This window comes from Sorghum bicolor, chromosome 1, assembly GCF_000003195.3.
Source record: "Sorghum bicolor cultivar BTx623 chromosome 1, Sorghum_bicolor_NCBIv3, whole genome shotgun sequence".
NCBI lineage: Eukaryota > Viridiplantae > Streptophyta > Magnoliopsida > Poales > Poaceae > Sorghum > Sorghum bicolor.
In genome coordinates this window covers 46,777,409-46,792,171 of record NC_012870.2, presented here as the reverse complement: position 1 = coordinate 46,792,171, position 14,763 = coordinate 46,777,409, and the positions used below count along the sequence as shown (strand labels likewise).

At 44.2% G+C, this 14,763-nt stretch overlaps 1 protein-coding gene across 1 annotated transcript; it reads left to right on the top strand.

Annotated features, from left to right (window-relative positions):
* Positions 4,116-10,071, top strand: LOC8059657. The gene is made up of 4 exons (XM_002467269.2): positions 4,116-6,571; positions 7,128-7,324; positions 7,445-7,562; positions 9,582-10,071. Exons 1-4 carry the CDS (start codon positions 4,514-4,516, stop codon positions 9,636-9,638), a joined length of 2,430 nt encoding a protein of 809 aa, XP_002467314.2. The 5' UTR covers positions 4,116-4,513; the 3' UTR covers positions 9,639-10,071.

Genomic DNA, 14,763 nt, shown 5'->3' with positions numbered 1-14,763 from the left:
GTGTTCGTGGCTACGATTGTCGAGGACCGTGCGTACAACTGGGGAGGGGCGTCGAGTCGGAGGCCTCGACTTTCGTATGGATGCTCTCGCTATGTACATCAGTTAGGGTACCCCTTAGTGATATCCTCGACATTATTATAATTGGAATCATTATGTGCATATAAGTTTACTACATGTAAACAAGTAGCAAGGTACAAAAAGATAGTGGATGGTTATACAAAATATTCTTAGAAATATCCTAGCATTTTTCAGGATTATGGTATAAATATAAATTTTTAGAATTAATATCAACCATTCATTCATCCCAAAATTCATTATGCTAGAAAAATAAATATGAGCCTATTAAAGGTGATAAGTCTAAGGTCTGCAGGATTTAGAGAGCCCATATACCATATACCATGTTTCTAATGTAATCATTCAATGCTTTACACTTGTTATGACATGGTATATTCATAATGTGTGATAAATAAATGCATTCAAAATAGCATAAAAATATCAGCACACATACGCTATATATAAACTAAAAATAAGCGTATAGAATTTACTGTCAAGATAGGAATATATTTTTCTTCTAGAAATTCCAAAACTGATGCATCCTTTTTAAGATGAGAGGGACTATGGGCCCTGTCTTTGTCACATTCTTAATTTTTTAGTCTGTTCCAATGCTTCTAGCATATAGTGGTACGAAGTTGCAGGGAGCTACAAGTTTGTCAAAAGATGCAACAATTCAAAAAAATAGTAGAGCTTGTAAGGAGTCCGAGTTTATAGAGGGAATTGCAGATGCAACAAGATTCAATCTGATTCAATGCATGCCCCGATGGTGCCTAGACTTCAGGCCAGCGAGAATACAATATTCTGTACTTGCCGCAATGACTACATGTTAAGTACCAGCAAGCAAAGGATAAGGCACGTGCGAGTGCAACTCGAATTATAAGTAAAGTCAAGATGATGGAACTTGCATAGATGGTATTGATTGCATGTCAAACTCATGACTGATACAATGTAATTGTACGAGTGATCAATGGTGAACTTGCACACGTTCATTGGAGAAAGCTAATACGGTAGCTATATCCATCCGCAGTCCATTGACATGTTTTAATTATATATACACGCACACGCAAAATTCATACACATGCATATGCATGCTATTTAGCTTCCTTTACTTGCTAATTAATGCACCGTAGACTTTTAGTCTGATGTCATGATCTCCCATCTAATTTATGTATTCTAGCTCGATTTGGAAAAACAGGGTTTCTAGCTACTCATGCAAACTTCGAGTAGAGATTAATCCAGCTTGATGGCCGGTGCAAAACAATCTACAAGACGTATTTCATACCTTTTAAAGGATGTCAATTTGATCTACCTCACATGTCGCGTAGGATAGTGGTTAGTAGATACATATCGCGTAGAGCGTTTGACATTGTCGTAGAACTCCCTGCTTGACAGAAAAGATGACAGTTGATGTAGTGCAGATCTGTAGCAGGTAGAGGTAGCAGATCCGTTCCACTAACAACATCGGGATGTCGATGTCGTCGTCGAAGTAGTCATGTCCGCGACGTCGACGGCATGAACGTCGGCGTCGAAGGTCGGCGGCGGCTTCAACGGTGATGTCGACGTAGAGCTTGTCGTGCTGATAACGTGTTATAAAACATGTTGCCAGCGGTTGGGACCTTTCCCTAAACGTCTTTCATGATCAACATAGTAGATGAAAGTAGAAGAACAAATAGACACAAGATAGGGAGACTATTTTTTATTCCTCTCAATATATTGGTAATTACAACATAGAGCTCCCACGTATATATAGTCCTGCCAAGGTTTAAGAGTTTTGGTAAGAGCTCACATACACTCCGTATGTTTTACAACAGACAGAAGCTAAGATGGAGGAGAACATGCACGTACATGGAAAGGACTTGTATGTGTAGTTGCTTCATTAGAGCAACTCCAACAACTTGACTATTTTTATTGTATAGGCTATTTTAGCATTTGTATAGTAAAAAGTAAGCTCCAACAAATATGCTATCTGATTTTATAAAATAGCAAGCTAGCCATTCCTTAATTTTTGGTGGCCATATATAGCCAACCACAGACGCTGGATACCTGATTTTGTAAAATAACAAGACTATTGTGGATCTTTTTTTTAAACAAATTTTCTATTTTACAAAATGGCTAAACAATAAAATTTGACTAGTTAATTTTAGCCAACCTGTTGGAGTTGCTCTATGGCTTGTACTGTGTAATGCAAGATTGGCATCAACATAGCCGCATAGGAGCCTGTTATGTATATGGGTATTATACGACAATAGCCTAGCATGTATTTGGATAAAGGAAAGACCAACCACCCTACAAATATATAAGGGGTGACGGCCGATTGACACAGACAATCGAATATATCAAAATACATCTATCTTTTATCTTTTATCTTATTATTCAATCTACTATTTCTTTTCGTTCTCCGTTGTCGACGATGTTCATTGCTTCAACAATGGCGAAGCCCTAGAGCAGTCAGGCTGGCTAGGGCAGCCCATAGCTGCCACGCGCCCTGACGGAGTTATTCTCGGGCGTGTGGGGTTTCACGGGCGTGTGGGGTTTCAGAAGACCTTGCCGACGTGTCTTGCGTATCGCGCTCACGGCGAGGCTCATCCGCAGTCGTGCTCATCGTCGGGGGCATACGGTGACGTGTTCGTGTGTGAACAGATATGAACTGGAGGCTCTCTAACACGAACAACGCCGCCTACCCAACAGGACTCCAACCAAATATTTTCAGGTATGACAACTTTTGCAACAGGCATGAACCAGACCAACAATCACTCCCAAGAGCATATCAACTTGTAGTTATATAGGTACACGGTGCCGGCGACACTTCCCAAGAGAGTCAGATGCTATGTTCATGCATCTACAATTCCTCATGACTCATCTTTACAGCCAAGGATGGCTGGTCTGGGAATCCTCTTTTTTAACACGCAGGTACAACCGGTGCAAACCATATACATCAAAGCGCAGGTATCAAGAGTTCAATCGGTACTCATGGCAGAAGCGGCTGCCTTAGCCCTTGCTGCCATGGTGAATGACAATCTCAACTTCAACAACACAACGTTCTTATTAGATTGTCGGCAATTGGTGGATTTCCTCAACCAAAGAGATCAAGAACACAACGTTCTTATTACTGCTTTTGTGGAGCTTTATGAGGACTTGTTGCAGGAGTGGGAGTAAGGATGGCAACGGGGCGAATTCGGATCAGATGAAGTCTCTATACACCCGAACCCGAAATCCGAAATCAAAACCCGAAACCGCACCGAACACCGATTCGGGTGATAACCCATCCCAAAACCAAACCCGCGGATATGCGAAACCCGAATGGATACCTAAAACCCGCTTTCTACATCAACATAATAAGGCCCTGTTTAGTTCCCCATCTAAAAAAAGTCCATTCATTCCATCGAATCTTTAGACACATGCATGTAACATTAAATGTAGATAAAAAAATAAACCAATTACACAGTTTGGTTGAAAATCGCAAGACGAATCTTTTAAGCCTAGTTAGTCTATGATTAGCCTTAAGTGCTACAGTAACCCACATGTGCTAATGACAGATTAATTATGCTTAATAGATTTGTCTTTCAGTTTCCAGATGAGCTATGTAATTTGTTTTTTATTAGTTTCTAAAAACCTCTCCCGACGTCCTTCCGACACATCCAATGTGACACCTAAAAAATTTTCATCTCAAATCTAAACAGGGCCTAATAACAATAAAGACTTTTTATAAACATATTCATGATATATATACACATATTTACATGTATAAATAAGAGGTAATAAAAAAATATTTTCATGTGTTAGCTTAAAATAAATTAATAATCTAAGTAAACAAGTTATTATTATCATATTATAAAATATAAAATTTAATTCTAATGACTTATTTCGGATATCCATCTGATAAAAACTCAAACGTGAAACCGAACGCAATAGTTTTGGGGCTCCGAACCTGAAAAGGAAAAATCATTCTCAAACCTGAATCCACGACAACCGAAACCTGCGCTGCCATGGATTTTTGGCGCGAGCTGCTAATCTTTTGGCGCGAGCTGCTAATCTTTTGGCGCGAGCTGCTAATCTTTTGGCGCGCTGCCGTTCCTGTTTGCGCGCACTCTCAACAGACGTGAGCAAGGAATCGCAGGGTATTTTTGTCTTTGTTGTATCGAACTCCCTGCCCCTTTGTCTTCAGCCGGCCTGAGCTCAGTTGTTGCCGCCGCCGCCTGCTCTCTGCGCCCGCCCGCCCGGATCCATCGCAGGTCCCGCCGCCTCCCCACTGCGGCTGCCTGCCCAGCCGGTCCGTCGCAGGTCCCGCGGCCTCCTCTCTGCGCACGCCCGCCCAACTCCACCATCCAACTCCGCCGCCGCCGCTCAACTTCTCCGGCACCGCCCAACACTGCCGCTATTCTGAGGCTGTGGTGTAGTGCGAGTGCCGAGGCGGTCCCCGTCTCGATCCCCCGCCTGGTCGTTATCGCCGCCGTGCGCTATGTCGGCGCCGGCAGAGGATTTGGAGGCGTCACGGCAGAAGAAGCGGAGGAGGAAGAAGCACAGGGAGCAGGAGGAGGCAATAGCGGCTTCCTGGAAGGCTCCTCGACCTCCGACAACACCGGAATCCAAGCGCGAGTCCACAGTCCCAGTCGCTCCCGAAACCCTAGCATCGGCTGGGATGGCGGCGGCGGGGGAGTCTCCCCGACCTCCTGCAAACCCGGAATCCAAGTCCGAGTCCCCGGTACCAGTCGCTACCGAAAGCCTAACCTCGGTGGTGATGGTGGCGGCGGCTGCAGTGAGTCTGGTTAAGGAGCGCGAGAGGAAGAATCAGGTGGCACCGCCGGCATGTCCATTAATGGAGGAGTCCGTGGGCAAGGAGGAAAAGAGGCGCAAGAAAAGGAAACATGGGGAGGCTGCAGTGGTGATTCCATCGACGCCCACTCCTGCTGCGGCCCAAAACTTGCAGATGGAAAGCAAGGTGATGGCGGCGGTGAGGAAGAAGCAGAGACGGCGGATGGTGGAGCACGAGCAATCCAGGCAGCCACCATTTCCTGTTGATGTCCATCCACAGGCAGGGGAAGAAGCTGCTGCTGCTTGTGGTGGCATCATGGGCAGTCAGTGTGTCAAGAGGAGCAGCAGCAAGAAGTCCCAGGTCTTGAAGAAGCAGCAGCCACTGCCCCAAGGCTTTTTTCCTCCCACGGCTGATCCCAATTTCACTGATCAGGACCCCAATTATTCCTCACCTTTTGGTGCATTCTTTGCCCAATTCGCCTACAAACCTGATCGCCGGAAAGATGGCAGTGGTCCGCCACTTCCTAATACTGTTGATCGCGCTGCGAGGCTGCCTCCTCAAGGCCACCCATCACCTGGGTCTTCTCTGCTCACTGCAAAAGTGACCTCCAAGGCTGCTAGGACAACCACCTCGAACACCAAGCAACCATGCCCAGCCTCAGCATCAACCTCAGGTTCACAAGAAGAGGTAAGGATCAAACAGAAGGAAAAGCCCAAGGTTAAGATGACAAGGGAGATAGCGTTGAGGGATTCTCCCTGTCCTCTGGCAAACCCAGAATACATGTCTGATTCCCCGGTCCCAGTCACTCCTGAAACCCTAACCTCGGTGGAGATGATAGTGGGGGTTAAGGAACGTGAGAGGAAGAATCAGGAGGCGCTGCCGGCATCTCCATTAATGGAGGAGCCTGTGTGGAAGGAGGAAAAGAAGCACAAGAAAAGGAAGAATGGGGAGGCTGCAGTGGTGATTCCATCACCGCCCACTGCTGCTATGGCCCAAATCTTGCAGAGGGAAAGCAAGGTGACGGCAGAGGGGGTGACGTTGAGGAAGAAGCATAGGCAGCCGAAGGTGGAGCACGAGCAATTTGGCCAGCTACCACTTCCCATTGATGTCCATCCACAGGCAGGGGAGGAAGCTGCTGCTGCTGGCGGCATCATGGGCAGTCAGTGTGTTAAGAGGAGCAGCAGCAAGAAGTCCCAGGTCTTGAAGAAGCAGCAGCCACTGCCCCAAGGCTTTTTCCCTCCCATGGCCGATCCCAATTTCACTGATCAGGACCCCAATTATTCCTCACCTTTTGGTGCATTCTTTGCCCAATTCGCCTACAAACCTGATCGCCGGAAAGATGGCAGTGGTCTGCCACTTCCTAATACCGCTGATCGCCCAGCGAGGCTGCCTCCTCGAGGCCACCCGTCATCTAGGTCTTCTCTGCTTACTGCAAAAGAGTCCTCCAAGGCTGCTAGGACAACAACCTCGAACACTATGCAACCATGCCCAGCCTCAGCATCAACCTCAGGGTCACAAGAAGGGATAAGGGTCAAAGGGATCGAGAAGCCTGAGAAGATGATGACAATGGAGAAAAAGCCAAGGCGGAAATCGCCATTACTTAGTGCTGCCGAGAAGCGTTCCGATAAATACCGTCGCCTGCCGCTGGATCAGCTGGTGCCCCCACCGTGCTCCCCCCATAAGCTATTGCAGGAGAATTATGCTTCTGACCCCTGGAAGGTCATTGTAATATGCATGCTCCTCAACTTAACACAGGGAAAACAGGTGAGCTGTTCAATTCTTTCTACTTTGTGTCATCTCTGTGAATGTTACTTGACCAAACAATTATCTAGATTCATAGTCGGCTGCTTGATTCATCAGAACAGTTTTCATGATTGTCAAAGAGAAAGAGACTAACTTACCTTTTATTTCCATGATAATTGAGTGGTTTAATAATGGTTGTCTGTGTCTACTTCTTTCTTTGATACAAGATGATCGATTATATGTTTGCACAGTGCGCATAGGATTGACAAACAAATTTGAACAGTGGACCACTTGTTATAGATACGTTGTTCATGCATGTTTGGGTCCAATCCTCTATGGATTATTATACTACAGCCCTGAAACAGGCTAGTTTGTTTTGCATTTTAAGTGTAACACTGGCTCAGGTAGGCGTTTCACATTTGTTTATTTTTACGAAGACTATTTATTACCCTGATGCTTATGCTTGTTTCGCATTTGCATTTATCATTACCAAGGCTATTCCCGTGTTTGCTGTTGCTCTGGTGGAACATTCATTCTTTGGGTTTAAGGGTTGAATTTTCTTTGTTTACTGCTGCAGGTCGAGAAGAAAGTGAATGGCTTCTTCGAGCGCTATCCTGATCCTCAGACTGCATATAGAGCTGATCCCAAAAAGATGGCAGAGTATCTAGCACCTCTTGGATTTCAGCGTGTGAAAACAAAGAGAATCCAGAAATTCTCTAAGGCTTATGTTGGAGAAGAATGGACCTATATCACTGAGCTTTGTGGTGTTGGCAAGTGAGTGGCCCCCCCTCCTACCCCCACCCCCACTAAACTTTTCTGTGTATGTGGACTATTCGTAGAATGCTGTTTTTTGCCCTGTCGAGTCATTAATTTGAATGTTGCCTCTTACTCTAGGTATGCGGCTGATGCTTACGCTATCTTTTGTGCTGGAAGGGCTAATGAAGTGGTTCCAAAAGATCACAAGTTAGTTGATTATTGGAATTATGTCTGTTTTGAGTTACCGTCAATTCAGGTAGGAGTCTCCCACAAGGGGCTATCCATTACTTATGAGCTACATTATGCTGTAAGCTTTTATTTCTCTTTGTGTGATGTCAATTGTGGCAGTAACACAAGCATTGCAGTTACAGTAAAATTTAATGCTGATCCTCTTCATAATCCTTATATACTCCCTCTGTCCTGAAGTATAAGGTATCCTAGGATTCTAAGACATTTTATGGGTAAAGTAGATGAAGCATTTAACTTCTTTAAGAGTAGGGAGATACTGTGCTTACCATATTTCGAGCTTGGTGGTTGGGTTGACAACAGACATTAATGGTTGGTAGGCATGTAACTGGTGCCTAGGAGAGTTAAATTCACTAGAATCCCTTGTAATTTGAGGCAAATTTTGAATGATTCGAAACCTTATATTTCAGGATGGAGGGAGCAGTTGTTTGCTTAAGTATTCCAATAGGAAAGAACTAGGAACTTTATAGAAGTGTTACTTAGCTCTTCTCGAGATCGGAAATGTGCGTGCAAGTCTAGATAGTTAAACCCACGATCTATATTGAAATTGAAATATGTTGAGATGTGTCCTACTTATTCCATATGTATACAATGCAATCTGTATTAGAGCTTTACTGGCAGACATGGCTACGTGAGTATCGGTAGAGGAACTTGCTTTGATAATTCCATTGTCATTTCTACTTGAGCTGTTTTGATGTTTTGCATTCCTCATTTTACTGCCATGAGGGCAAACCAGTTTTCTATATATGGTGGTTCTGGGATATCCTTGCCAAAGGCCATTAGGTGTGTGGGTGGGGGGGGGGGGGGTGTGTGTTTATGCAGTGCTTTGTACTGCCCTAGTATTCTTTGGAGCCTAGCCTGGCAATGTGCCTTTTTTCTCTACGGATGGGTTAACCTGATGCTGTATTTTGCTTTCATTTTGAAGCTGGGAAGTTTTCCTTTTTATCATTGGTGTTCTTGGATAATTTCTTATCTATTTTTCATTCTTCTTTTTCCCCATTGGCTACTGTTTTCTCTAATTTAAACATGGGCCTAAAACCTATGCAGTGGCCAAAAATAAAAATAAAAATCAAGTGATAAAAGGGAAAAGCAGCATTCAGTAATTGGACCTGGGTTGGTACACTCCTTTGCTCTAGAAAAATCTATATTTGATCATTTTTTTCTTATGGTTTCATTTTCCCTTGGGACAACTCTGTCCATGAGAACAGCAAGGGTTTCTAGGCTGATCAACAATGGAGGGTTAGAGCAAGAGTATAGGAGAGTATGTTGAAATACAGAATTAGGTTGTTGGGACCCTGTCTAATAGTTTGCTTTTAACCTTAAACCAACTATACTGATATTCTTGATAATGAGTGTTAATGATTTGTTTATAAATTCATGGACTCCGGTGACTTAGTATTGAAGTGTTTTTTTATGAAATAAAGCAAAAAAATGTTTTTGTTGTGCATATTATCGGATCATTACCCTATATTATATGTACACCGAATTACTTCCCATGAAATGCGGGAGTATGTTTGTTTTGCATATTCTTGTATAGCCATCATAGTAATATTTGAATTTCAGTCAAATGCACGGTTGAGTCCTTAAACTTTTCCAATATGCTCATCTAGGTTCATTTGAACTTTCCAAATAGTTCATTCTAAGTTCACTCTAGCTCCAGTCATGTACCTAAGTTCCCACTTTGAATGAACCACTTGAAAAATTGAAGGCCCTAGATAATCAATTTGAGAGTTTTGGACCCATATGTGAATATGGGAAAAGTTTAGGGGCCCACAGTTCATTTTCACTCTTTGAATTTTATTAGCGTCGGAACTTACAAGCAAATACTACAACCATTGGTTTGCTTTATATTAGGATGAACTCGGTGATTGTTGGTAGTAACTTTGAGCGAACTGTGCTGACATACTGTGTCAATGCAGCTTGCAGCCTAGTAGAAATTGAATTGTTTTTCTTTTTTCTAGAGAAACACATAAAGAAGCCCTGACGACTTTTTCTATATATGTAATCTGAAACTGTGTACTTGTTGCAGAAATCGCAGAATGTGCAGGAGGCTGGAGTGATGGGGCTAGGAAACCTTGTCCCTTAAGATGCAGGAAGTAGCTGTGAGCTGTTGACATGGAAAAACAGTTACGCCGTGGCAAGCACTTTTGGTGTTTCTCTTTGCAACTTAATGTTATAATATATGGAGTATTTATCTAATTACGGGGGAAGCCTGTAAGTAAAGCTTGAATGCTGGTTACGGTGGCCTTGCATTGATTTGCTCCAGAAATTAATCAGGCAGGCCGTAATTTCTAGTGATCAAGTGGTAATCATGGCCAAATATATAGTTTCTATTTGTGGGAATTGTATGTGATGTGGGATGGTTGCATGCTGTTCGATTCCCTGGGGCTAGGATTGTAGCGGTTGACATTGGGGAAGCCTGTAAGTAAAAACTAAACGACGTGGCTATGAGCTCCACGTTTTCTGAACCTCGGTCACGAAAAGGAGAGTTGACACTACGAAACAGAATGTGTTCTCAATTGCATATTGCAAAGTTTCGAAATTAGCCAATTACAGTACTGAATGCCCCATCCCAGCCTGTTCTCTAAAGGTTAAGGGCATCAGGAAGGTGTGTGGTTCTTGTCGCTGTCAATCATCTGCTTGTTCCGTGTTCCCTCTCTTCTCGGCCCTCGTGGGGCATGTAGACGGCAGCAACCACTTGCTTGCATTGCAGTCTAGTGGCTCAGTTTTTTTGTTAATTGTTTGGTAATGTTGGGTCTCAAGCTTGAGACTCAGCACACGCTTTTTGCGCCTAAACTCAATCCTGTGACATTTAACGGTGAAGTAAAAAATGTGGCATTGTTTTTAAAGCCGATCAAATTTCCACACTCTGGATGCCCTAATTAGTAGGTAACGTAAACACTAATTTCATATGGAGGGTCGAGAGGCACCTAGCAAGCACATGTTCCTGTGGTGACCCTAGTGAATAGATGCTAGGTAATCGTGGTGAATATGTGCGATAGTGTCAAATAGAGAGGGCTTCTTGTTGATAGCGAAGTGATTTGGAAGGTGTCTTTTCATCATCATATTCACTTGAGGAAGCATTGTGTGAATACCAGGTTAAAAATGTGCTCTTATGGTTCGATTTGTGATGAGTGATTAATAAAGTGATCCACAACCGAGGTTGAGTGTGTTACCTAACCATGGCGTGAGTTGGGTGTGCAACATGTCTCTTGTCTTGTGGTGTCCAGGTGTTGAGGTCAGAGGCGATGGTCAACGGTGAGGTGAAGGTCAAGTAGAGAAATGCCGTGCCGATGGACCCGGAGCGGTGAAGGGCGGACTTGAGGTTTGGACTGACGGACCAGGAGGCCGGGTGACCAGCCGTAGTGGCTGACATATGAGACATAGATAAATGCAAGTGTACATGTGAGTGACCGTGTTGACTAAGTCAAGACGACAGATGTGCGAGTCGAGCGAGGCTCAGGAAGACTTGGTGGGCCGGCCGGTCGAGGACGGCGGTGACACGTGTCGAGCTGGGGGACGCGTATGAAGTACGCTACTCGCGTCCGGTTTGGTGGTTTGGGCATCAAAACCATCGATGGCGGGTTTCGCAGGTTCGGGCCTCAAAACCCGGGCAGAGGTTCTGCGGAAGAATGGACAACACGTGGTGGCATGTAAGAGTTTGTGTCGATGCGAAGCTACCTCATGAAGAGCGTGGTGGCCGGCAGATGAAAACTATGTCAGGTTTGACTAGAATGCCTTGTGGCTAGCTGGTTCGCTTTAAATTACCAAGTGAAAATAGAGAATATGTAATAGGCCCATAAATAAGAGGTGGCAGCCCTAAGCCATCTCACCTCTTCCATTCTCTCATTCCCTCCCTTTCACCTAGGGTTAGGTTTTATGTGTTCTAGAGAGGTCTCATAAACTAAAAAAATTCGTGGTATTTTTTATGTGATTTTGGAGTGAGAATGGAGGCCCGAATCCTCCACTTGTACTCCAAGTTTTTTCAATTGAATCTTTGATTTTTGTTCACTGCGTTCTTGAGTTTTTCCCCCTTTTTGGTCTTGGTTAAGATCCTGATTTCCAAGGTTCGGAGCTGTCCCGTGCAATGATTTTTAAGGACTAGATTTGTGGTCTGATGAATTTCACCTGTGCAAAGTTTGGGAGCATCTCGTTGAGTTTTTGATCGATTTTGATTTGGGAGCATCTCGTTGAGATTTTTTATCCTTTTCTGGTGCTCGCTGGTCCTCGTGCTCTGTTCATGCGTTTTTCACATCGAGCCGAGACCAGCGGTAGCGCTACAACCCTGTTGCTTAGGCGCTGTGCGAGCTGACTCAGAGTGGGATTTGACTATGGGCCAAGCAGCTACATCCGCTCCCTGTTTCCTTTCCTTGATCTTTCTGCCGTTCGCCTGATCTTTCTGTGTCACCAGCGCCGAAGCGCTCCCGGCGGTGAGCAGACCCTGTTTCTCTCCACCCGTTCTTGTTTGTTCATCGTGTGCAGACCCACGTCCGTGCCTTCCCTTGTTCTCGGTCCGTGTGCACTGCAGGGGACGCTCAGCTCCCAGCAGCAGGTGCTCAGCACCAACGCTCTCCGAGCACCAATCGGTGCTAGCAGGGATGAAAACGGTACGAATTCTTTTACAGGCATTTAGATTTGTTCGTATCTGAATCCGAATATTCAACATCTGATACTGTATCCTTATCCGAATATTTAAATTGTATATTTATGATGTCGACATCTAATCCTACCTTATCCGACATGGTTGACATTATCCGCATTCGCCGACCAGGAATATAAAAACAAATATGTTATCAGTAATATCCATCTGTATCCGATCCGTTTACATCCCTAGGTGCTAGTCCAGGAGCTTGTGCCTACAGAGCACCAAGAGCAGGAGCAGCAACTCAAGTGAACTAAATCCTAAGCTTTTGGACTTGTTTCATTCAAGCAATCTTTGGCTTAGTAGTGTTTGCTCAGTTGTTGATTACAGTGTGTGTGTCAATACATGTTTGCAGTCTTGTGCTTATTTGTGCTCTTCAAGCTTGAATTTTTAAGGCTTTTTTGTCCATTTTTTAGGCTCTGATTTCTTGTTTCGTCCACAACTTAGTCGTTTGTGCTCTAATTCGTGTTTCGTCTGTTGCGTTGATCTTCTACCGTTGTGAGCATTTTATCTAAGTGCTTTTTCATTAGTTGGCTTGAGTAATTTAGTTTTGGGTACTCGCTTGTGTTTAGTGGTGATTTGAGACAGTGGCTAAAAATATTTTGGAAAAAAACTACGGCTCCCATTGACCCCATCTCTGGTCACCATTTTTTGTCCTTCAATTGGTATCAGAGCTGGTTAAGGATCATTCCACCTTAATCGGTCCGTGATCCACGAAGGCGATATGGAGTGTGGTTCCGGCAATCCATCGTTCTTTGATGGAACAAATTCTGCGCATCTCTAGGGGATTGACTATCTTATTTGGGAAAATTGCGACGATGCTACCTATGTTGTGCTTGAACCCCATACTCGAGTCATGCAAGATCAAAAAGATCGTCACAACATGAATAGCAGAGCAAGAGCTATTCTTTTGTCATGTCTTTCGCTTCCTAAGTTCGAGTGTATCTTTAATTGTACTACTGCTCGAGAGATCTGGGTGAGGTTTCAGAGCTATCACAAGGGTACAACCCATGTCAAAACCAGACTCTATGAGACGTACAAGAGAGAGTACGAGAACTTCACTCAACTTAATGGCGAGTCCATTGATGCCATTTCTCGCTTTTAGACGATCATTAACAAGATGCAAGCAAACAAGACTTAGTGACCTTATGACGATCATGAGAGGGCTCTCAAGCTTTTATATGCTCTAGATTGGAAGGTATGATATGTGAAGGTGTCCGCCATCATCAAGTCCTCAAACTATGACACCATCACCATGGACGAGCTTTTCAGCACGCTTAAGTCCACCGAGATCGACTACCAGACCCAAGCCAAGCTCAAGATTCCCTCCGCACTGACTATGCATTTGGTCTTAGGTAACGATTCAAATTCTTCAGCAAACCCTTCATAGATGTCATTTGCCTTGTCTTCTTTGGTGTCTGTCCTGGAGGAGCAGTTGGAGGCCCTTGGGGATGACGAGTTGGCATTGATCATTGGCCAATTCTCGTAGTTTCACAACAACTGCTTGAATCGTCACCGGGGCGGTGATCAAAAGGTGGGGTGCTACAACTATAGAGATCCCGACCACTTTGTCGCCCACTGCTGTCACACCCGGATGTAAAAGAGCATTCGGGTGCCAAGTCACATGTGCGCGAGGATCTCAAATTCACACACATGGATCGACATCATCAATGGTACAAAACACAGTGTTCAAACGTATTACATAAATGAGAGTAATAGTACCATTATTACAAGCCAAAAGTATATCAAAGTGCGAAAGGGAAGCATAAGCTAAATTGTTCCATAAAGAAAAGGGAAACTAGACGCCGACGTAGCAGGACCACCTTGCCACAGGAAGGTCGACGACAGAACCACACGAGCCTAACAACCAGGCGACTCAGGGTAGTCCTCAGGGAAATCGCAATTGTACTCCTGATCGTCCGAGCAACCTTTAATTATTATAGCAAGGGTGAGCTCATGTCGAACTCAGCAAGCACAAACGGAAAGTAATGACATGCAAGGCTTAAAACAAGGTAAAGCTGACTTGGTTTGACTGCGGTAGCATTTTAGTTGATCACTTTTAATTATGACTATTATTAGAACAACCTACTACTAATTATGAGTAGCATAAACCCAACCCTTTATTAGTGTAAGTACTAATTAGCATCTTTTAAATGACTATCCTAATAATTATAGTAGTCCAGGGATTAACCCCAATTATTAACACAGGATGGCAATCCTGCCAACACGGAATAGCCATTCCGCCAAAACACAAGGTAGCAACCTCACCAAGTTCCATCTCCAAGTATCCAGTGAATCCAATTTGCTCATCAAGTGAGGGTATGGGCCGCTCGTGACCGTGAGCACGGCTGATATATCAGTTTTACACTCTACAGAGGTGTGCACGTTCACTCCAAGTCGTGATTCCCATTTACCCGGGGTCATGACTCCCCAAAACACTGCCATGGTGAGCAAGGTCCAACTAATAGGATGCCACTCGCAAGTTTTTGCCGGGGCACCAGACAGTCGATACCCATAGCCATGGCGTACCGAGCAATCGATGTCTTAATATACATTACCCAAGTTACTT